At 34.4% G+C, this 24,027-nt stretch overlaps 1 protein-coding gene across 2 annotated transcripts in view; it reads left to right on the forward strand.

Annotated features, from left to right (window-relative positions):
* Positions 1-24,027, forward strand: part of ATAD2 (ATPase family AAA domain containing 2) — a 63,865-nt gene that overhangs the window by 32,324 nt on the left and 7,514 nt on the right. For both annotated transcript variants that reach the window (XM_053929720.1, XM_024572173.4), the window contains exons 14-25: positions 4,942-5,101; positions 5,675-5,765; positions 6,401-6,715; positions 7,463-7,595; positions 7,941-8,127; positions 8,683-8,868; positions 16,157-16,292; positions 17,527-17,723; positions 18,438-18,597; positions 20,219-20,341; positions 20,464-20,607; positions 22,109-22,498. In XM_053929720.1, coding sequence (XP_053785695.1) covers positions 4,942-5,101; positions 5,675-5,765; positions 6,401-6,715; positions 7,463-7,595; positions 7,941-8,127; positions 8,683-8,868; positions 16,157-16,292; positions 17,527-17,723; positions 18,438-18,597; positions 20,219-20,341; positions 20,464-20,607; positions 22,109-22,498 — 2,222 coding nt within the window. The remainder of the gene's footprint in view (positions 1-4,941; positions 5,102-5,674; positions 5,766-6,400; positions 6,716-7,462; positions 7,596-7,940; positions 8,128-8,682; positions 8,869-16,156; positions 16,293-17,526; positions 17,724-18,437; positions 18,598-20,218; positions 20,342-20,463; positions 20,608-22,108; positions 22,499-24,027) is intronic.

Below are 24,027 nucleotides of genomic sequence, written 5' to 3' on the forward strand. Positions count from 1 at the left end.
AATCTTAGTTACACTTTTTGGCTCTCTGAGTAGCACTATGGTGGTGGTCAGCAAGAACAAGCGTTTTACAAAAGGTGGCAAAAAGGGAGCCAAGAAGAAAGTGGCTGACCCATTTTCTAAGAAAGATTGGTATGATGTGAAAGTACCAGCTATGTTCAGCATAGGTAATATTGGCAAAACATGTCATGAGAACTCAGGAACCAAAATTGCATCTGATGATATCAAGGGTCATGTTTTTGAAGTGAACCAAGGTGATCTGGAGAATGATGAAGTTGCATTTAGAAAACTGAAGCTAATTACTGGGGGTGTTCAGAACAAAAACTGCCTTAATTTTCATGGCATGGACCCTTCCTGTGACAGAATGTCCTCTGTGGTCAAAAACTGGCAGACCATGGTTGAAGCTCGTGTTGATGTCAAGACTACCAATGCTTACTAACTTTGCCTATTCTGTGTTGGTTTTACTAAAAAAAAAAAAAAAAAAAAAAAAAAAGCAACAATCAGATTCTGAAGACCTCTTATGCTCTTCATCAACGGGCCTGCCAAATACAGCTGAAGATGATGGAAGTCATGACCCAAGAGGTACAGACAAATGATTTGACAGGAAGTGGTCAGTATGTTGATTCCAGATAGCATTGGAAGAGACATAGGAAAGGCTTGCCAACCTATTTATCTGCCCCTTTATATCATTGTTAGAAACGTCAAATGTTGAAGAAGCCCAGGTTTGAACTGGGAAAACTCATGGAGCTTCATGGTGAATGAAGGTAGCAGTTCTGCAGTAGCTACTGGGGATGAGACAGGTGCAAACCTTGAATGAGCTGATGGATATGAACCCTTGGACCAAGAATCTGTTTAAAATTTGGACTTTTTTAAAAAAAAAATTATTTTAGAGGAGAAGGGAGGGAGGAAAAGAGGGAGAGAAACACCAATGTGAGAGAGAAACACCAATGTGAGAGAGAAATACCAATGTGAGAGAGAAACACCAATGTGAGAGAGAAACATCAACTGGTTGCTTTCTCCAAGTGCCCTGACTGGGGATGGAGCCCACAGCCCAGGGATGTGCCCTGACTGGGATTTGAACTGGTGACCTTTTAGTTTGTGAGATGACACCCAACCAACTGAGCCACACTAGCCAGGACTAAAATTCAGACTTTTAATGTTGGCAAATAAAAATACTATTTGTGATGTTTTTTAAAAATCTTGGTTACAGACTTTACCTATGATACAAACTTAAATGCCCACTGGCCACTGAAGTAAGGCAAATGAAATTAGTGAGCCAGGCCAATGGTAAGAGTGGGGCTGTGGTGAGTAATATGGATGAGTGTTCAGCCATCAGAGCATAAGCAGTTGTTTTTGTCTCCAGCCTACTGAAGTGTAGAAGCTGACCCAGACTTAAAAAATAAATTTTCTTTCTTAAATTTTATGTTCAAATTTTTGTGTTAAATATCTTTTAAATGTTGCCAACCAATTCACATGCTTTTAAGACACGGTGTGAGCCAAACAAAATGTCCTAGTGCATGACTACTAGTTTAATGTTTTAGTACTAGCACAACTTCCTCATTTTCAGGATGGGAAAATTGAATCTCCCCTATGATAAGCTGGTTACTCAAGGAAGCACTTTTTCTTAATTCTACTGTCTCAACTTGAATCTAAATTACTCTTAGTCTCAGCTCATTTTCAGTTTTTCTTGACTTTTTTCAAATTATCATAAATTATGTATAATTGCCCAATTAATTTGGGATGCCCTAAAGCAAATGTTTGCATGCCTTCATATTTGCTAGTAAGTTTTTATTGTAAATACTATAAATGAGGAACAAGAAATAATCTGAGTGATAGGTAGGTTTTTACTTTTTTAACACCTGATGATATTTACTATATTCTGGTGGCCTTCTTTGACATGATGTCTATACATTTTCATCTGTTGCTGTGAGTAGTAAATTAAAATGTCAAGTACTCTGGTAAAAATAATTATGTTTGCAATAGTCAGGTAGCTTAGTTGGTTGGAGCATTGTCCGGATATACCAAGGTTGCAAGTTCTCTCTCTGGTCAGGACACATACAGGAATTGACTAGTGAATGCATAAATAAGTAGAACAACAAATCAATGTCTTTCTTTCTCCCTCATTCTTCTCTCTGGCTAAAATCAATAAATTAAATTTTTTAAAAAATTTTATGTCCATACCAGTAATCATACAAATTTTTCTATATAACACATTTCAGTGTCACCCATACTGTATTGTGTTAATAGAGAGAAATATTTAACAATACTAACATCACTTTGCAGTCAAGTAATTGAGAACTTACTATATTTTGGAACAGTTGTAAAGGGATTGGAGTCATTTTAGCAAGCACGTGCCATCTTATATATATTTCAGAGGAATTTAGTGTACAAGGAATTATTTTGATGCATTAGAAAATAAAATTTTAGCCTAAGAAAAAGAGTATGCAGATATAAAATAAGTTAAATTAAAACCCTAAAATCTTTACTTTGAATTTAAAATATTATGATTTCATGATGAATTTTTTTAAAGAAAACACTCTGAGAGAAGTGTGATCTGAATTTGTTTCATTAAATCAGGAATATATTCATTTCTTCATTAAACTTTGTGATGAAAGAAAAAAAAAACCAATTACTGGCTTTGGACACTGAAAAAGTCTAGAAGCAATCACAATCCAGTAGCAAGTCGTATCTCTAGCACCCAGATTGTGGACTGTAAATACTAGCACTCTTAGGAGAGATGATAGATTGCAGAACTAAAGCAGGAAATAAGCAAGACAAGCCTGGAACATCTTGTCATGCCTGGAAGCAAGGAAGAAATAGAAGATTGTTAGGATCATATCGGAATGAAATAGGAGCCAATTTTGAATGAGTTTCCATTGGCCAAAGATGGGGCAATTTGAATATCAAAAATAATAATGACTACAGTAGATTGAAATGCATCAAATTACATTGAAAAGTCAGTTTTTAATGATTCTCTTTTAAAAATTAAATTGGTTGCTTTGAGGTTTCTATATTGGTGACTCATTATTCTGAAAATTGGATAAAGAGAATGAATCAGGCATTTCTTTTTCCTGTTTTCTGTAGTCATGATTCAGGCCATGAATCAGGGTAATTTTATAATTGATGAAGTAAAGTTCTTTATAGGAAAATTACAGTCAATAAATGCAAAGGAAATTATTAAGTTAGAAAAACCAGCATTTTGTAACCCCTTATGAAAAAGTAAATCTTTACCTGTGGTTTTCTGCTGAGAGTGATTTTGCCCCCCAGGGGACAAATGTCTGGGGGCATTTTGATTGTTATAAGTGTGGGATGGAATGGGAATGCTTGGTATCTAGTGGGTGAAGACCAGGGATGCTATTAAAATATCCTAGAATGCACAGGACAGCTCTCCACCAGAAAGAATCATCTGACACAAAATGTCAATTGTGCTAAGTCAGAGAAACATCAATCTAAGCAATAATTTTTAATGGCTGCTAAAACAGTAAGGTATAAAGGTTCATAGTGAAGTTTATGGTGAGTGGAGTAAGGTGACAACATCTCACTTAAACCCAACCCACTGATCTCAAGTGAGAAACTGGTATTAAGCACTCCTGAATTATACAGTAGAAAGTACATACATGGTATATTCCTATGAAGTGTGCTATCTCAAGTAGTTTAACCTGCCTCTATTAAGTTTCTAGGTCTAATTACCAGTTCACAGGATGTACAAATGGTAGAAGACAAGTTATATGACCCCATCAGTAAGATATCCATCCAGTTCACAACATGGGAAGACAATTCTACAATACAAATAACCCAGTTTCTTCAACAAATGAATGGCACAGAAGAAGGGGAAAGAAGTTAGGGAGTGTGATAGGAACTGTTACTGATTTGAGGGATGTTTGACCATGTGCAGTGTATGGATCTTGATTGAACAGATCAAATATAAAAAGATATTTTGAGAAGATCGGTGAAATTGGGTATTAGGTTATATTAAGGAATTATTGTCATTTACATTGGTGTCATAGTATTGTGGAAGTTTTTAGAAGTCCTTATCATAGAAACACATATGTGAAATACTTAACATGAAATATTTATATTAAATGATTTGAGGGTTTTTGTTATGTTTTATTTTTTAAAGCTATCTGGTAAAGACATATAAAAGGAATATTGTTAATTGTTGAAACTTGTTGATGAAGATGTGGAGATTATTTTACTAATCTCCACAATCAAAAGTTTAAAATGTAATTAAAATTCTGTGTATTTATGCTTTGTGTATTTTATTTGGGGATTGTTTTTGTTTGATTATGTGTATACAAAATGGAACATTTTATAATTTTAGATACTATTTGTCCATCTGGTATTTAGTAGTATTTTATTTTTTATGTATACAAAATGAAACATTTTATAATTTTAGATACTATTTGTCCATCTGGTATTTAGTAGTATTTTATTTTTTATGTTTGTCTTATTTGGGAACTCAAGTGTCTTTGAAAAATGATGCTTTATGACATGGCGTTCATGATCCATTTGTACATTCTAAAGACCATCTATGTTTTCTGTTGATTTTAATCTGTATATGCTATTTAGTGCGCTACTTCACAGAATTTTTGAAAATAATTTTTAAATGATTTTATTTATTTACTTTTTTTAGAGAGAAAGGGAAAGAGAGGGAGAGAAACATCAGTGTGTGGTTACCTCTCACACGCCCTCAACTGGGGACCTGGCCCACAACCCAGGCATGTGCCCTGACTGGGAATCAAACTGGCAAACGTTTGGTTTGCAGGCCAGCGCTCAATCCACTGAGCCATACCAGCCAGGGCCAGAATTTTTTTTAATCTTTTGAAAGTAGTGAGATGCTAAAGAAAATTTATTCACATTTAATGTATTTACTCTTGCCAAAAGGAGAAGTGTTATATTCAACATCCAATTGATTAATCTCTTCTCTCTTATTTTTAAATTTAGTTCTATTGTTTCCACCCTGCTAGCGCTTATGGATGGATTGGACAGCAGAGGAGAAATTGTGGTCATTGGTGCTACCAACAGACTGGATTCTATTGATCCTGCTTTACGAAGGCCTGGTCGCTTTGATAGAGAATTTCTTTTCAGCTTACCTGATAAAGATGTAAGAATTTAACACCACTCAAATTTTGGGAAAATATATTGCCCTTATCATCAGCAAGTCTTGGTGTAGTAAAAATGTGAAGATTGAATTTTGTATGTTCTGAAGCAAAATTGTATGATTAACACCCAAACATGTATGTATATATTTGTAGACAGGTATTACTCTATTTAAAGTAAGTTAGGTGATTTTTTTTTTTTTTTAATAATGCCTTCCTAAAAATACTCTTTAAATTCTTTCAGTTTAGGGAAAGACTTTGGATGTTAATAATACAAATCATAGAACTTTGTTTTGCTTCAGAACACATTGCCTAATGAACAGTCAATCCTTAGCCAATTTGTTAGCCTTGGCTTTTTCATGGGTACCACCATGTTATTTTAAAGCCACTTATTTTTTTGAAAACCAAGCAAGAAAATATAATAGAGCCCTAGCTGGTGTGGTTTGGTGGATTGAGCACTGTCTTGCAAACCAAAAGGTCGCCAGTTTGATTCAATTAAGAGTATTTTAAATTGAAATTATTTCTAATCTGAATAGCACTTTTTTATTATAGATGTAAAAAAATGTTTTTATTTGTAGGCTCGAAAGGAAATTCTAAAGATTCACACAAGGGATTGGAATCCTAAACCACTGGACATATTTCTAGAAGAACTAGCAGAAAATTGTGTTGGTAAGCATTGCTTTTAAGCATTAAGAAATATATGCAATTCAAAGATGAAACAAGTGGTAGTATTGCAAGGGTATATTTAAAGAAATACAAGGTTATACTTGTTTCTCATCTCTACCTGTTTTCTTCCTACAAAGTTCCAGATATTAGGGATATTTGACAAATCTGCTGTTGGGGAATTTGAGAGCAAAATAGACAATAATAATAGCTATCTTTTGCTGACTTTACATTTTTCTAGTCATCCTGTTGAGCAGTATTCTACATATATTTCAGGTAATTCTCACATCAGACCTATAAAGTAGGTAACATCATCCCCACTTTACAGAGGTAGAAATGGCTGACAGAGCATAAATGATTCTCCAAAGATTATACGTGTTGGCAATGACAAACTGGAATTTGAACCTTATCTGTGATTTTAAAACTCTTGCTCTGGACCCCTATGCTATATTAGTGTTTGCAGAGTTCACTCACAAAAGTTGATTTGTTGATGGTTGTCACCACCGTGTAAGTTTACTACGTAAAAGAGATTTTAGCCTTATTACACTTAAATATTTTGATACTATATTGTTAGGCTGACTTAATTTTAATTATGGTTATGCTAATAGGATGGTAATTTATCTTTTTTTTTGTCTTGGTAGGATACTGTGGTGCAGATATTAAATCAATATGCTCTGAGGCTGCTTTATGTGCTCTGCGTCGACGCTACCCACAAATCTATACCACTAGTGAGAAACTACAGTTGGATCTCTCTTCAATTAATATCTCAGCTAAGGATTTTGAGGTAGCTATGCAAAAGATGATACCAGCCTCCCAAAGAGCTGTGACATCACCTGGGCAGGCACTGTCCACCATTGTGAAACCACTTCTGCAAAGCACTGTTCACAAGATCTTAGAAGCCCTGCAGAGAGTATTTCCACATGCGGAAATCAGAACAAATAAAGCGTTAGACTCTGGTATGAGACTTGATTGATTACTTAGTTTTTATAATTAGTAAAGCTAAATGTTTTATACATCTCAGCAGTGTTTTTTATACACAGCCTCTTGAAAGGAATTTGGTCATGCTTTTCTTGGATAGTTGAAGGAAATATATTTCAGGAATTGGCCTTAACTTAGTCTATTTTAAGTTTGGAGAGCATTTTTATATTTACAGCAGGTTCTCAGATAACATTGATTTGTTCAACATCACATTATTATAACAATAATGAAGTGCTATCAGATATAATTCTTGTTTATATCAATTACCTTATGGTAAAATTGGTTTCTTTATACATTGTTTTGTTTAAAGTCACAGAATCTATTGATGACATTAAATGAGGACTTAACTGTTTTTGTTATTCATATCTACACAGTATTTTTAATTCTTTAAAAAATGTCACTGAACCCTGGCTGGTGTAGCTCTATGGATTGATTGAGCGCAGGCCTGAAACCAGGGGATTTCAGGTTTGATTCCCAGTCAGGGCACATGCCTGGGTTGTGGGCCAGGTCCCCACTAGGGGGTGCTCAAGAGGCAACACACATTGTTGTTTCTCTCCCTGTCTTTCTCCTTCCCTTCCCCTCTCTCTAAAAATAAATAAATAAAATCATTTAAAAATGTCATTGAAGTACACTGGTTTGCTAACTGAAGAATTACATAAAAGTTTGCTTTGCAATCTAGATAAGTTACTAATGTACAATTCTGTTGTTTTTTTTTTTTTAAATAGATATTTCTTGTCCTCTGCTAGAAAGTGACTTGGCATACAGTGATGATGATGTTCCATCAGTATGTGAGAATGGGCTTTCTCAAAATTCTTTTAATAAGGCTAAAGAAAACTTTAATTTTCTTCATTTGAATAGGTACATTTTCCTTGCAAATGACTTTTTTTTGGTGTGTAAATTCCCTAAAACTAAATGAGAATGGTGGTTGAACGATAAAAGATACCAACTAATCTGCTTTTTTTAAGGTTGAAATATAAAAAGGAAATCTATTGCAGTTGTCATTATAGTAGAAATTCCATTATGTAATTATTCTTAAACATCTGTGGAGGGTAATTGTTTTCAAAAACCATATGAGCCATGTTGTTATGATTGGCCAACAAAATATTCAAAATTTTTGAGTTATGTAAGTTCATAGTTGGTAATTTGTGAGAAAAAATTAAACTTTTATTTTCTAAAACATTGCTTATTACTCACTTCTTTCAGAAATGCTTGTTATCAACCTATTTCTTTTCGACCAAGAATATTGATAGTGGGAGAACCAGGATTTGGTCAAGGTTCTCATTTGGCACCAGCTGTCATCCATGCTTTGGAAAAACTTGCAGTGTATACATTGGACATTCCTGTTCTATTTGGAGTCAGTGCTACATCCCCTGAAGAAACGTGTGCCCAGGTCATTCATTGTTACCCAGACAGATAAGCTGTATATAAGGCAAAGCAGTCTTCTAAAAACAAAGTCTAGAATTGATTCATTTTTTTGTATATTTTTGTTTGTTTCCTGATTTGTAACTTTAGGTTTATAAAATAAAACTAATGCATAACTTCTTAGTCATTAAAGAATATCTAAGTGACCTTAGGAGAGTTATTAGATATCTCTGCCTAAAATGGGGAAAGTAATTTTATTTCCTGTGTATGGCTGTTGTGAGAATTATACTTAAAACAGTGACTGCTGTGTTGTAAGTACTCAGGTATTCTTCTGCTTCTGTTTTTTGCTATTTTTATATTTAAAATGTTTTAATGACAAGGTGTTTCATATTTTTATATTTAACTGTTGTTACAGCAGAAAAGTCTTCTACATTTCTTGAGCTGTTTTCTAATTGCGCGAAGCAATTATGTTCTCCAAATATGAGACAAAACATTTATAAATAAGGTTGTGGGGTTGGGGGAAGCATAGCATTACTAAGGTGCTGACTTTCTAACTGACTGTAAATTTTTTTCTGTTTACTAGATGATTCGTGAAGCTAAGAGAACAGCACCAAGTATAGTATATGTTCCTCATATCCACTTGTGGTGGGAAATAGTTGGACCAACACTGAAAGCCACATTTATCACATTATTACAGAATATTCCTTCATTTGCTCCAGTTTTACTCCTTGCAACCTCTGACAAACCCCATTCTGCTCTACCAGAAGAGGTAATTTGTAAGGGCAAAATTATTGTACTTTAAAAAGAAATTTATTTATATTAAAATAATAAGAACTTGTAAAAATTCCAAGTGCTTCAGAAGTGAATAAAATGATAAAAAATTTTCTTAGGAAAGATAGCATTGTTAAGTATTTGGTATATGTACTTGTTAGGCAGGATGGTGTATGTATATGTGTATGTGTATAGTAAGGTTACATTATAAAGTTTTTTCTCTCCTAGAAATGGAATTGTATGATGTATAGTATTCTGCAATTTGCTTTGTATATCTTATATATTCTCTAGTACATAACTCTTACTCCTTTTAATAGCAACATGGCTTTTTCCATTGTCTTGATATACCACAATGTATTTATCCAAATTCTTGTCCATAGGTGTTTGGTTGTTCTAGTTTACTGCTACAGTAAACATCCCTGGGTTTTATTTATTTATGTATTTTGCATCCATGGGTTTTAATTTGTACAAGCATTACTATATGGTTTCTAGCATTCATTCTTAAAAGTGGAATAACTAGCTCAGTTAAAGAATATGCACATTGAACATTTTTGATGGTACCAAATTACTATCCAAGTTTATGCCAATTTAGACAACTACCAATAACAAATAATAGTTCATGCTTCTTCTGCCTGGAGTACTGTTCTAGATACTTGCCTGGCATGGTGCTTTACTTTCCTCAGGTCTCTGCTCAGATACCACCTCAGAGACTCCTCCCTGATTAGTTTCTCAGTTACGGTAGTAGTTCCTCTGCCCAACACTCTTTTTCCTTACTCTGCTTTCTTTTTATCTTTTCCTTGACATTAAATATGAATTGTTTGTCTGTCTCTCCCAGCTAAATGTGCAGTCCGGGACTTTTTTTCCCACCTCTATTCCCAGAGTATATAATAAGCACATCGTAGGCTTCTGTATGTCTTCATTTAATGAATGAATTTAATCAATTTTTCAATACCTTTCACAAAATTGGTTTGTAGTGTTTAGAGAATTGGTAGGAAGCTAAATTCAAATATTTTGTTAGAGAAATACTTATTGAGTGCTTATTCTCTGCCAGGCATCATTTTAGGCAAAAGGAATATAACAATAAACAATATAGACAAAAAATTGTATCCTCTTAGGGCTTACATTTCAGTTGAGGTGGAGATAAATAAAAATAAATAAATATACTAACCTATTGCTGTGGAGAAAGATTTAGCTAAGCAGTGCCAAAAGAGTGTGGTAGGGTCACAGTGTCAAATAGGCTAAGTAAACCTCACTAAGAAGATGTCATTTGAGCAAAGACCTGAAAAATGTAAGGTATCCTGAGCCATTTGAGTATCCAAAGGACAAAGCTGCCTGGCAGAGGAAAAGCAAATGCAAAGGCTCTGAAGCAAAAAAAAGTGTGTTTGGTGTGAAACAAACACACTTCTAGCAAGAAGGCCAGGGTGGCTACAGCAGAATGAGTAAAGGGCCTAGTAGGAGGAAACATAGTTAGAAAGTTATCAAGGATCAGATTATGTCCCTGATGGCTGTTTTAATGTTGATTGTGGATTATTCAAGTGACAGTTGAATAAGCTGGGAAAAGAACATTAATTGCAGTAAGCATTCACATAGTGTCATCAGTAGGTTCTATGACTTGAGTCAAAACAATGTATGATAAAACCAGTTTTACTCTAGGCTTATTGATATAAACAAGAGTTAATTTCCTTCTCACCAACATTATAACAAAACAATGGTGAATAAAACACCATTATTCGGCAACCTTCTATAGATATTACAGATTTTTAGGGTGGGAAATCCGTAAGGGTTTTAGTTTAGTTAATCATCTAGTTCTGGATTCTTCTTATATAATCTCTCCTTTATGTTGATATCCTACCTTTGTCAAAACAGTTTTTTCATTATGTTAGCTCTGGATCCTAAAAAATCAACTTACTTTGAGAGGCTTCCATTTCTTAATTTCCATTTGTTTCCCAGGTACTATAGGTACTATATAGAACCTGTCTAATCTATTTTCATTATGGCAACTCTTGTATATTTTAATACTCTCTTCATTTCTATGTTCCCATTCTAACCCAGGCTTTTTCACACTAAACATATCTTCTATGATATGGAATAGTCCTTGGGGTTACTAATGCAATAGTGTATTTCTTGCTCACTTAACAATACCAGGCAGGTGACTAGATTGGCAGGTCTACTCCCCATGGAGTCATTTAGACACTCGAGCTGAGAGAGTTTTCATTTCCATCACATGGCTTTCCAGGTTGCTTTCCTTCAGTCTAGCTAAAAGGAGTGGCTCATTCATGTGCCTGATCTGAAAGTGATGTGTATTATTTCTTTTCACATTATGTTGGCTAAAACTCAGTCACATAGCTCTACCTAATTGCAAGGGAGACTAGGAAATATGATATAGCAGTGTGTGCAAAGAGGAGAGGACATGGACTATGATAAAATAGCCGGCTCTGCCACACATTACACATACTTTTAGATTCTTCATAATTCTGGTCACTCTCCTAAATGTTTTTCTCTTTATATGCCTTTTGAAAGGCTGTACCCAGAACGAATTAAGTACTCTAGCAGTATTCTGGTTTACAGAGTAAAGAATTGCTGCTTAGTAGCCACATTGTACCACTGACTTATTATATTTATTGTCAATTAGAAATCTTAATTATTTTGAAGTTAGAAACAAAAATAAGTTTATACTCTTGGCAGTAAGAAAAACTAGCAGCGCTTCCTGTATACAGATATAGAGAAGTTGAAAATCAGTTTAATGTGGAATAACTTTATTAAGAATGTGGGAATTCTGTACTTAACAATATTTTTTAAAGGATAGCTTCTCTTTTGTTATGTTAATATTTCCTAAGCATAAAATTGTAAACTGGGTAGAGTATCTCAGTTCCCCACTGTAGAGTATGGTGGAATAGGCACAGGACCAGAATTTGCTCATTTAAAAAGATGAATAATCTAGTTTATATGGATGCAAATAAATATTTTGAGCCTTGTATAGTCGTTAGTGATTTAGTGATACTGTCAATATAGGATTGGACTTCGGTATATGAGAAATACTGTGTGAAATATTAGCTACATTAAAGTTTGTCTATTTCAAAACTTCAGAGTTCTTATATACAAGAGGTCAAAAATGAGTGGCTCTAACAACTCTGAGCAGTATGGAAAAATTAGAAAGAATGTTATCAGTGGATTAGAAACTTCCACGAATCCATTAACAACAAAACAGTGGGAATTAAACCATAGTTTAAAGCATGTACAAGAAAGGACTGATGAATGATTTCTAGCTCTGTGTCAGTGCTAGGAAGGAATTGAAAGAGCCTTTGGATAACTTTGAAGTAATTTGGCATTCTTCACTTTTGGCCATGCCAAAGAGTAGCAGTTTGTCCTCAGCTAGAGCAGTGAAGATGAGCCAAAGGATTACTGTGACAGAGCAGTGAATTGTCTATGGCTGTTGATATCAGAAGGAATAGGAAGCCCCTAGTCCCAGAATACAAATGACAGACACATTCTTTTTCCAGTATAGGCTAGCCTCTTCCATAATCACTGGAAATAGATGTTAGACTAAACAGAAAAATCATTAGTGGATAAGCAGAAATTTCAAAGCAGAGATGAGCTTATAAATAAGCATTTGAGGAAGGACAAACTCCATAGTCATATCCACACATCACCAACAGACTTTTGCAGAAAGAACCAATCAGAGACATTGTAAGTTATACCCCCAACATTAAAAACCCCATAGGACTGCCCCAGCCAGTGTGGCTTAGTTGGTTGGAGCGTTGTCTCATACACCAAAAGGTTGGGGGTTCAATTCCTGGTCAGGGCATGTGCCTAGGTTGTGGGTTCAATACCCAGTTGGGGTGCATACGAGAGCCAAACAATCGATGTTTCTCACATTGATGTTTCTCTCTTTCTCTCCCCCCTTCTTATCTCTCTAAAATCAATAAACATGTTTTTTTTAATTAAAAAACCATAGGGCTGGCTGAAAAGGAGCAGACACAGATTAAGAGTGAATTGGAAAAAGTTAAAGGAAATGGACAAGATAGATGTAGGTCTAACATCCATTTAATCGGATTTGTAGGAGAAAAAAAATGTAGAAGAAAAAATAGTGACATAATAGAACATTTTGTAGAATTAAAGAATACCGTAAGTCTTCAGGTTTAAAAGGTCCCTTGTGTCCTCACTGATAGATATAAAAAGGCCTGCATATATGTAAAATTTCAGACTGACAAAAGTACACAAAAATCTTCCAAGCGAAAAAATTTCTAGAAAAGACTGAAAATCAAATTGTTTCTACCTTTTCATTGGTAATAATGGCTACTGAGAAGAAACTGACCAATATTTTTTAAATGTTGAAGGAGAATAATTTTCAATTTTATTTTTCAATTACTGTGTACATTCAGTATTATTTTGTACTAGTTTCAGGTATACAGCATAGTAGTTATTAGACATTTATATATGTTACAAAGTGTTCCCCCCTCCTGATATTTCCAGTACCTGCCTGGCAACAGGCATAGTTACTACAGTATTATTAACTATATTCCCTATGCTGTACTTGACATCCCCATGACTATTTTGTAACTACCAATTTGTACTTCTTAGTTCATTTCACTTAGTCCCTGAACTGCCCTGCCCACTGGCAACCATCGGTCTGTTCTCTGCATATAAGTCTGTTTCAGTTTTGTTTATTTGTTTGTTTTGTTCTTTCCACTTATAAACAAAATATGGTGTTTGTCTTTCTCTAACTTATTTCACTTAGCATAATACCTTTTAGGTCCATCCATGCTGTCACAAATGTTAAGATTTCATTTATTGTTATGGTTGAGTAATATTCCATTGTATGTATATACCATAGTTTCTTTATCTACTCATTTATTGATGGACAGTTGGGTTGCTTCCATATCTTGGCTTTTGTAAATAGCACTGCTATGAACATATGGGTACAAATTTTCTTTTGAATTAGTGTTTTGGGTTTCTTTGGATATATACCCATAAGTGGAATTTCTGGGTCATAAGGGAGTTCTATTTTTAATTTTTTGAGGAACCTTCATACCATTTTCCATAGTGGCTGCACCAATCTGCATTCCCACCAACAGTACACAAGGGTTCACTTTTCTCCACATCCTTACCAACACTCATTGGTTGATTTATTGATGATAGCCATTCTGACAGGTGTGAGGCAGTATGTCATTGTGATTTTAATTTGCATTTCTCTGATTAGTGGCATTGAGCATCTTTTTTAATGTCTGTTTGCCATCTGCATATCTTCTTGGGAAAAGTGTCTATTCAGGTCCTCTGCCCAGTTTTTAATTGGATTGTTTGTTCTTTTGTTGTTGAGTTGTATGAGTTCGTTATGAATTCTGGATATTAACCCCATATTGGATATATCATTGGCAAATATTAAAGGAAAATAATTTTGAATTTATAATTTTCTGCTCAACTAAGTTAGCATTTAGAGAGAGAGCCAAATAAGGACATTTTTGAATATACAATCCCTAAGAAACTATTACCCATAAACCCCTAACTGAAAGAATTACTAAAGGATTATTTCTCTTGGTTATGTTATTTTGTAGAAGCGTCATACAAATCAGTGAGCAAAGAAAACAGTAAAACTTATTACAAAGTTATGATAAAAAAAATTAAGGAATGTGAAACATACTAATTTGGTCTTAGTCTGAACTTGAAGTGGCACTGGGACATAACTGTGAAGGAGAAGAAGGAAGTAAAAGCACATTTAGATTTTTTCCTGCTGTGTAGATGTTGATTAACCTTACAGTTTGGTTGAAAAAGAACCTTAGATATGTCCATTAAAACTTGTAACAATAAAAGAATCAAAATACCACCTATTATTTTCAGGCCACCAGAAGTGGGGAGGGGAAGGTACACATTCTAATAAAATCCCAGCAAAATAAGTAGATTTTAAAATTCAATGTAGAAGGAAAAAAAATTTTCTTCAAACATTTCTTTGAAGAAAAATTTTAAAAAACAATGAGATTTTTGGCCTACCAAATACAGGGTCTGGCACAAATAATACCTCCTTTTTATTATAAAATCTTTTATTACAGAATCATAAGCATGTAATTCTGTAACATAATAATATCACACTCAAGCACACCATATGATATTTTAGGTTAAATGATCAAATTGCTGTTCATGTTCTGTGACACATTCATATGCCCTACCAACCATACTCAAGCAGGTGTTACTTCTGCCAGACTCTATTAAAGCATACCAGAAAGTTAGTAATTAAAACTGGATTTGCACTAGAATGTGTAGATTAATGGAATATAGTCTATTAGTCATTAATACACTTTTTATATACATAGTAATTTAGTAAATTAATTAGTAAAAATAGAAGCATTCCATGAATGATATTGAGGCAATAGGAGGAAAATGTTTGTATCATAGTATATAAAAGAACATTTTATAATGCTGGTGCACAGACCTTGCAAAGCAGAAAATGAAAAAAAACTATGAATGTAAATCTCTCTATATCACGTATATCTTAAAGTATGCAAGCATCATATGAGGATTTAACATTATTATCATCTAAGAATTATACTGGGAAGGGTCTAGGTTTGTTTGGAAATATTCACTTGGATATGTTTTGCCTTTGTTTTCTTTGGCAGCTCATGTAAGTGGAATAATACAGATTTGTCTCTGTGAATGGCTAGTTTCACTTAGCACAGTGTTTTCAAGATTCATGCATATTGTAGCATTTGTTAAAACTTTATTTCTTTTTAAGGCTGAATAATATTACATTGTGGGTGTATGTATATTTTGTTTATCCATTTATCCGGTGATGAGCCTTTGGATTGTCTAGCTCTTAAAGTCTTTGTTTTCAGTTCTTTCATATATGTATACTGGGTTACATGGTAATTCTATGTTTAGCTCTTTGAGGAATCACTGTACTGTTTTTAATGATGACTGTTAACTGAATGTTAATGGTTACACTATTTTACAGTTCTACCAGCTCAAGAGTTCTAAGTTTTCCAGGTCCTTACCAGCACTTGTTATTTTTCCATCTTAATTCTTATTGAACAACCACTCATTCTCATATTTTACTTTGGGCTGTGAAAGTGAATTAATTGATTTCAACAAACCCTTTAAGTAAATATTACCATGTCAGTTACCAGACTCTTGAGTTTTAAAGATCCCATTTTTTTTAGTTCTTAATCTATTATATACCTGGTTTATTTATAAATTCAAGATGTAAAAATTGTTTTAAAAATTCTTTATTAAACAATTTGGATTGTCATAAAAAATGTGTATAATAACCTATTGTTGCATTATTTTCTTTTTTTAAGGTGCAAGAATTATTTATACATGATTATGGAGAAATTTTCAATGTCCAGTTACCTGGTAAAGAAGAACGGACAAAATTTTTTGAAGATTTAATTATCAAACAAGCTGCTATGCCTCCTATATCAAAAAAGAAAGCAGGTTAATTCCTATATCAAAGTTAATATATAATAATTTTGAGAAAATGGGAATAAAATATTAGTTAATGGCCTTTCCATCTTCTAATAACACAAACTTAAAACCTTGGGCATGAAATTGGTACTTCTACAGCTTAAAAATCTTTCCCTCATTCAAATAGACTAAAGTTCTTAAAGCACACAAGGCCTTTCAAGTATAGTTTCAGTCTATGTGGACTTTGGGCCTAACTTCATAGAATAGCTCAAATCTGCTATCTCAGCCCATTTTTGGCACTTTTCATTATCCCATTTCTCCCACCTCTTTCCTTACAAAGCACTCACTTTAAACCATACACATATATTTCTGCCCTTTCATAAGTTTATTCATGCTTGCTCTCTTAGCAATGCTTCTTTCCTCATCCCCCATCTCTGCCTAAGGAACTCTTTGTTCTCTTGTTTGATATAACTCATATTTTCTTCCCTAACATATTTAGGCAAAATTAATGTTTTACCCTTTCATACTACTAATATATATTGATGTAGTAATTATGTCTCTTACTTCCTTAATAGTAGATTGCCAACTTATTGGGGCATTACTCTCATATTCCTTTTTTTTTTTGTCTTGACTAGTCAGTGCATGTCTGTTTAAACAAAATTAAGCTTTTGTTATATTTGAAACATACCATCATTTTTAGTTAGTTCAAAAATTAGTAAAGAAAACTTAAAAAAAAAATTTAAAGATTTTATTTATTTTCAGAGAGAGGAGAAGGGAAGGAGAAAGAGAGGGAAAGAAACATCAATTGGTTGCCTCTCACACTCCCCCAGCCGGGGGCCTGCCTGGCTTGTAACCCAGGCATATACCTTGACTGGGAATCAAACAGCAACTTTTTGATTCTTAGGCCAGCACTCAAACCATTGAGGCTCAACAGCCAGAGCAAGAAGACTTTTTAATAGTAAAAATATTCTTGTCCTGGAAATACCCATAATGCACTCTAAGTTTTAATGGCCCCTTAAATGATCTCAAAATGGAACAGAGGCCATGACTTGGGAATTAGTATTCCAGTTACAAGTTACCTGGTATTGCTGGGGGAATATAGAGGTAGAGATTTTGGTAGCACTTTAGTATTCCAAATTCTCTGCTTCCTGGCAGATGTAAGGAGGATTACCCCTGAAAGCCTGACTACCATGTGCACTGCATCATTTGTCACACTTGGTATAATGAGAGAGTAACAACTAAAAAATCTTCTATTTATGTGAAGTTTTACAGGCCTTGGAGGTACTCCCAGTAGCACCACCACCTGAACCAAGACCATTAACAGCAGAAGAAGTGAAACGGCTGGAAGAACAAGAAGAAGATACATTTAGAGAACTGAGGATTTTCTTAAGAAACGTTACACATAGGCTTGCTATTGACAAGCGATTCAGAATATTCACTAAACCTGTTGACCCTGATGAGGTATTAATTTAACCTTTGGATCAAATGTGTTTTAAACTATAATGCTTCAAAACTAGAGGGTTTTTTGTTTGTTTGTTTTAAAGATTTTATTTATTTTTAGAGAGAGGAAAGGAGGGAGAGAAACATCAATGTGTGGTTGCCTCTTGCACGCCTCCTACTGGGGATCTGGCCCGCAACCCAGGCATATGCCATGAATGAGAATCGAACTGGGGACCCTTTGGTTCGCAGGCTGGCACTCAATCCATTGAGCCACACCAACCAGGGCTGAACTTGTTTTCTTATATAGAAACATACCAAATACTGCATAAGCACATGGAAACTTCAATAGCTATCTAACACATTTTTCTTTTCTGCACAGAATAGACAAATTTGCTCAACCCAAACATTCAATTTGTGAGTGCCTTAATGCTAATAATGATACTAACCTACACAGTTAGAGTGAGCTGGAGAGTGAGCTTTTAAGTTTATATTGGAAGATAGGTGACATTGGTTGAAGAAAGAGGAATAGAATGTAACTGGAGATATAGTTGCCCAAGAATAAGAATAAATACAAAATAAAACCAACCTTAAATAAGTCAAAACTTTCATATTAATACAATACCATTATTTCTTATGTATTTATTCTTTCCTATATCGCCTGGCAAAGAAACTTTACTCGAATGTTTTTATGTTCAAGAGTTAATTTAGTGATTTGGTCATTTGCTTGAATTTTAGGTTCCTGATTATGTGACTGTAATAAAGCAACCAATGGACCTTTCATCTGTAATCAGTAAAATTGATCTCCACAAGTATCTGACTGTGAAAGACTATTTGAGTGATATTGATCTAATCTGTAGTAATGCTTTAGAATACAATCCAGATAGAGATCCTGGAGGTGAGCATTAGGGAGTTTTTTTTCACGGGGTGGAATGGGGGGCAGCTAACACTTAGAAGGTTGATTGGATACCAGGTGCTGCTATATGATAAACAGTTTACATTCAGAGTACCAAAGTGCCCCATTTCCTTTCTTCAAGAGGTGGACACCGTTAAGTTTGAGGATATCTTTCCAGACCTTTTATATGCATATACCCATTCTACCCTCATGCAGTCTATTAATAATAAGGTTATATATTTGCTCATATATATAATTATGCATTCAAATATTTACATATTTGTGATAAACTTATTCATTTCCAAAAATAATTTTTTCTCAGCTTTGTTTTTTGGCTTCTTATTCTTGTTTTATGGATACAGTGTCCTTAATACTTCCAGTGGATAATATATTTTTTAATAGTCCATTTTCTTCATTGACTCTCTCCTCTAGTACATTGTCTTTTACAGTTGGTAGTGCTTATAAATTAGACTGATTAGCATAGAGACCTACTGAGTTTCTTTAGCAACTGAAAAGCTCACTAGTTTTCTACTCTACCTTCCCTAGGCTTTTCCTTATATATATATATGTATATGTGTATATATATATATATATATATATATATATATATATATATATATATATATAGTTCAGAGTCCTGGAGGTAAGCAGTGGGAAACAGGCTTCCAAACTTGGAGTACCCCTTAATTGTGGAAGGAAGGAAGCATTTACCCAGGAAGCAGAGGGCTTTTTCTGTTTGGTTGCAATCACACTGCTGCTGCTGCTTCTCTTTCTGTCCATGTGGCAACCTAAAATTACTTTAGACCAGTGGTGGTCAAACTTTATCAAGTGTCAGAATCTAAAGGACTTGCTAAGGTATATATTGCTAGAACCATCTCTGGGGTTTCTGATTCTGTAGATAGAGGATAAGGGCCTGAGAATTTGCATTACTGACCAGCTCCTAGGTGACTCTCATGCTCCCACATTTCAGAAACCAATGCTTCAGCTTTGCCCTGCTTTTCTTCAGGCCCAGATGCCATTAGAAGCCCCTTCCAACATCTCTTCTAATATTATAGCTACACCTTGGGTGTGAATATTGAAACCTACTGCCCTGTGAGAGAGACTGATGCACGCATTCAGTCAAGCTTGTATTTGTTTGTCTGCCTTCTACCTCAGCATATTCCAGTTTACAGCAGTTGGACTCATTTGAGGATTTTATCCAGTGTTTCCTAGTGTAGGGTTGTTCTTTCATTATCTTTGCTTAGTTTCTCTGTCAGTGCAGTAATGTTCCCTATATTGCTTCCAAAAATCTTTTACATTCTGGTTCACTAATGACAGGTAGCCTTCCTTTCTGGGTTGCCTTTTTTTTTTTTTGGTCATTAATATTATTTAGTCTTGCTATTGATTGATTTCTATATTTTTTTCCTGATACTTCAAAGGAATCTGGATAGAACATAGCAATAAAATTGTTTGAATTTAGTCTGCCATATTGAATTAGATGTCCAGAACACTAAACTAGCACAAAGAAGAGAATAATACAATTTCAATAACTGTTAACTCTTCATGATAAAACTAAAAAAGGAATGGTAATGGCTACAATCTTAACCAAAAATGTTGAGAAATTTTTAAATACTTTATTTCTCAGATCGTCTCATTAGGCACAGAGCCTGTGCTTTAAGAGATACTGCCTATGCAATAATTAAAGAAGAACTTGATGAAGACTTTGAGAAGCTTTGTGAAGAAATTCAGGAATCTAGAAAGAAGAGAGGTAGGAAAATAATTTGGCATCAAAAAAAGATGCTCGATGTAGTGTAAGTCCTTTTAATTAATCTTTCAGGTAGTTTTGAAATCTGGATATTTGACTTGACATATCATATGTCTATTTATAAGGTTGTAGTTCCTCCAGATATGCCCCATCTTATTACCATGTGATGCCAAAGCAAAATTCTACTCCTGCTGGTGATAAAAGATCAGATCCAGAGCAGAATGAAAAGCTAAAGACACCCAGTACTCCTGTGGCTTGCAGCACTCCTGGTAAGTGCACACTTGGGTAATTTTTACTTATGAAATTACGATCTTTATGCTCTTCCAATGCTCTTTACTTTCTCTCTTGGTTTCCTTTATTTATATTGATGTAATGAATTACATTGATTTTGTGAATATTGAGACAAGTTTCTGTTCTAAAAATAAATCTATGTTGCAGTTTACCTTTATCTAATTGTGGATTGACTTGATTTGAAACTGATTTTCATTTCTTAAAAATCCAGGTCATTTTCTGTTCCTCTTTGTCCTTAGGGTATAACTTCACCGGGTGCCAATCCAAAGCCTATGGGTTTTCCAAAGACCTCTCTTCCTTGGCAGGGTCTTACTTCCATTTTTTGCTCTTTAAGTCCCATAAATGTGAAACTCACTTCTTAGCATCTCAGCTTTTCTTTTGTTTTTCCAGATTTGGTTGTCATAATTTCTCATTGCCATTAGACCTCCAGTGCTTTTAAACAGAAATTTTAAAAATGTGTGTATGTATTTAACTGGGGTTGGAATTTTCCCTTATTGTATTGCAGGTTTGTCTATTCTGGGGTAATTGATTTGAGATAGATAGAATAAGGGAAACTACTTTTGTAAAAATGGGAAGAGGCAGCAGGGAAAGAAAGGGTGAAAAAGGCAAACCAGTAAGAGACCTCCACTACCCAGAAGGTTCTTGGTCAAATCGACTTTAAGCAAGTATATACATATAGAAATTGAAGACATAAAAAATGACTTCCTTAAAACAATCCATTCCTACCTATATACCCAACAGGACTGTGTACGTTACCTTCACCAAAGACACATACAAGAATGTTCATAGAACAAGTATTCCTAATAGTCCAACACTTGGAACAGCCCAAATGTCCATCTACAATAGAATGGGAAAATGTGGATTATTATACAGCAGTGTGAATGATTACACTTGAACTACATTTAATAGTATAGATGAATCTCCCAAGCGTAATATTGCTATATGATTATACTGTATCTGGTCTAGAAAGTTTAATCTTTGTGTGCCTTAGTTTCTTCATCTGTAAAATGATGTTGGTAGAGGTAACAAGCCTGATCAGGTTAAAAGTGAAATGTCAATGACTCTCAGTCATTGAAATACACATGAAAGACTTAGAAGAGTTCCTCCTGTATGATAGACACTAATTCTAAGCCATGTTTAATCTTGCTTTTTCTGTGGTTCATTCCTTAAACTACTATCAAAGTGTTCTTAGTAATATATGCAGCAGATCATTCATTGCCCTCCTTAAAATTATTCAAGACTTTAAAAAATTATTTCAAGTAAAATTCAGACACCTCAGAATGATGGATCATTACCCACTTCTTTGCCTTTTCATAGTACTATATATTTCTATTTCTATATTCCAACCACTCAAAACTGTGGTGGTTTCTTAAACTCTCTATTCTATATCAGTATTTTTTCCTCCACTTACTTAGACTTTAGTAAATTGTTGAATGTTCTTTTATCCTTTTATTTTGTTTTGTTTCCAATTCTCTGCAGCTCAGTTAAAGAGAAAAATCCGCAAAAAGTCAAAGTGGTACTTAGGCACCATAAAAAAACGAAGGAAGATTTCACAGACAAAAGATGGTAGCCAAAATGTCACAGGTGACAAAATTGAGAGTGATACAGAGGAAAATCACGATACAAGTGTTGACCCCAACGAGACCGGAAACACTGGAGAGTCTTCAGTGGAAGAAAATGAGATGCAGCAAAATGGCTCTGAAAGCAAAATAGATTTGGGAAATAATTCAAGTACCTGTAATATTGAGAAAGAACTTGAATCTGGGAAGGCTACAGCATGTACAGAATTGAAAAAAGATAAGATTGCTTGCAATGGAGATGCTTTAAGCTCTCAAGTAATAAATATATCTGATGAAAATGAAGCAAAAGGTAAGTCTCAAACAACTTACTAATTTGAAAAGATGTTTTACTCAGAGTTCTTAAGTGGCTAATTACCATCTCAATTTATTCCTTTTTCCTTGTCTTTCATAGTGCAGGTGTTAATTCATTAGGAAAGATAGCATTATCTTTGTTTAATAGCTATTAACGTCAGTAAATCACTGTTGTTAAAAGCACACTGTGGTATCAAACAAACCTGGATTTGAGCCCCTAGTCCACTACCTAGTAGCCTGTGGCCTCAGGCAAGGTTCTTGCCATATCAGCTTCAGTTTTCTCTTCTGCAAAATTGTGGTAGATAGTTGCAGGTAATGAGATATTTTGAGGATTGGATAAATAATTCATCGAAAGCATTCAGCAAAGTGCTTAGGCTATATAGTTTTTGGCTAAAGGTAGCAGGATACCGTCTCATTAAGCAAGATAAGCAGTTTCCTATGACTCTTGCTGAGTGGTGTAGAACAACCATTACTCACTCCCATCATTCTTCTGTTCACCTGGTAGATTAAATCCAAGATTATTTATATTCTAATGATCCTGTTCCCAAAGCTTTTTATTGAGAATTGTCTTCATCTGGATCTTCTTGGATCTTTGACAGATTTGTTTGTTCTTTGGTAAAGGCAAACATTATTTGGTTTTACAAAGTAAAAAGAGTGATAACAGGGTCAAACATTTATTTTGGTCAATAAAAATTATTAACTAAGTTAATGAGGCTGGTTTTCTTCAGTGGCTTATATGCTGTAAGAAAATCCTTTTCAAGGGCTTCCTTGAAATGAGTTCCAGTGTGTTTGAGTAATCATAGCAGAATGGACTAAGCCACAGCCTTTCCAATGTGGGTATTTTAAATGTTAATCTTCTGACTATGTAATTTAGTATGTTTTGTTTGAGTTCAGAGTTGTTTTGTTTTTCTGTTATTATCTTCTTTAAAAGGACACTATTTTGTGGGATATATACTTGTTTACATGTCAGGAGATTTGGGTTCTTGTCTGGGCTAACAAATAGGTATGTTCACCTTAGAAAAGTCTTCACCTCTCTTGGCCTCATTTTTTTCATCTATCAGTGAGTAGATTCTTCTAGAGCAGGGATATGCAAGTTTTCTGTACAGTGCCAGATACTAAATATTTAGCCATACAGTATTTATCACAGCTACTCAACCCTACCAGAAAAGCCATACTGACATGCCGATGTAAAATGGGAGTGGTCGTGTTCTAATAAAACTTTATAGTAGTAAGCCAGATTTGTTCTATGGGTGGTAATTTGCAACTCCTATTCTAGATTACTGAGGTCCCTTACAGCTCTTAAATTCTGTCTTATGCTTAAGTAGAAGACATTTGAGGATCCCCTAAAATACTCAATTTGAGATATACTTCTCAAATGTTCTTAATTTTTGAATGTGTAAGTGGCAACATCTTAATCTTACAGCAGAATCAGTATACCAGAATTGATATTTGTGCCTTACTAATTATGTTCTGCAATTTCATCCACCTAATACTTATTTTAGGCATTATAATGTCCGTGAGCCAAAT

Source organism: Desmodus rotundus, chromosome 8, assembly GCF_022682495.2.
Source record: "Desmodus rotundus isolate HL8 chromosome 8, HLdesRot8A.1, whole genome shotgun sequence".
In the NCBI taxonomy this organism is placed as follows: Eukaryota; Metazoa; Chordata; class Mammalia; order Chiroptera; family Phyllostomidae; genus Desmodus; species Desmodus rotundus.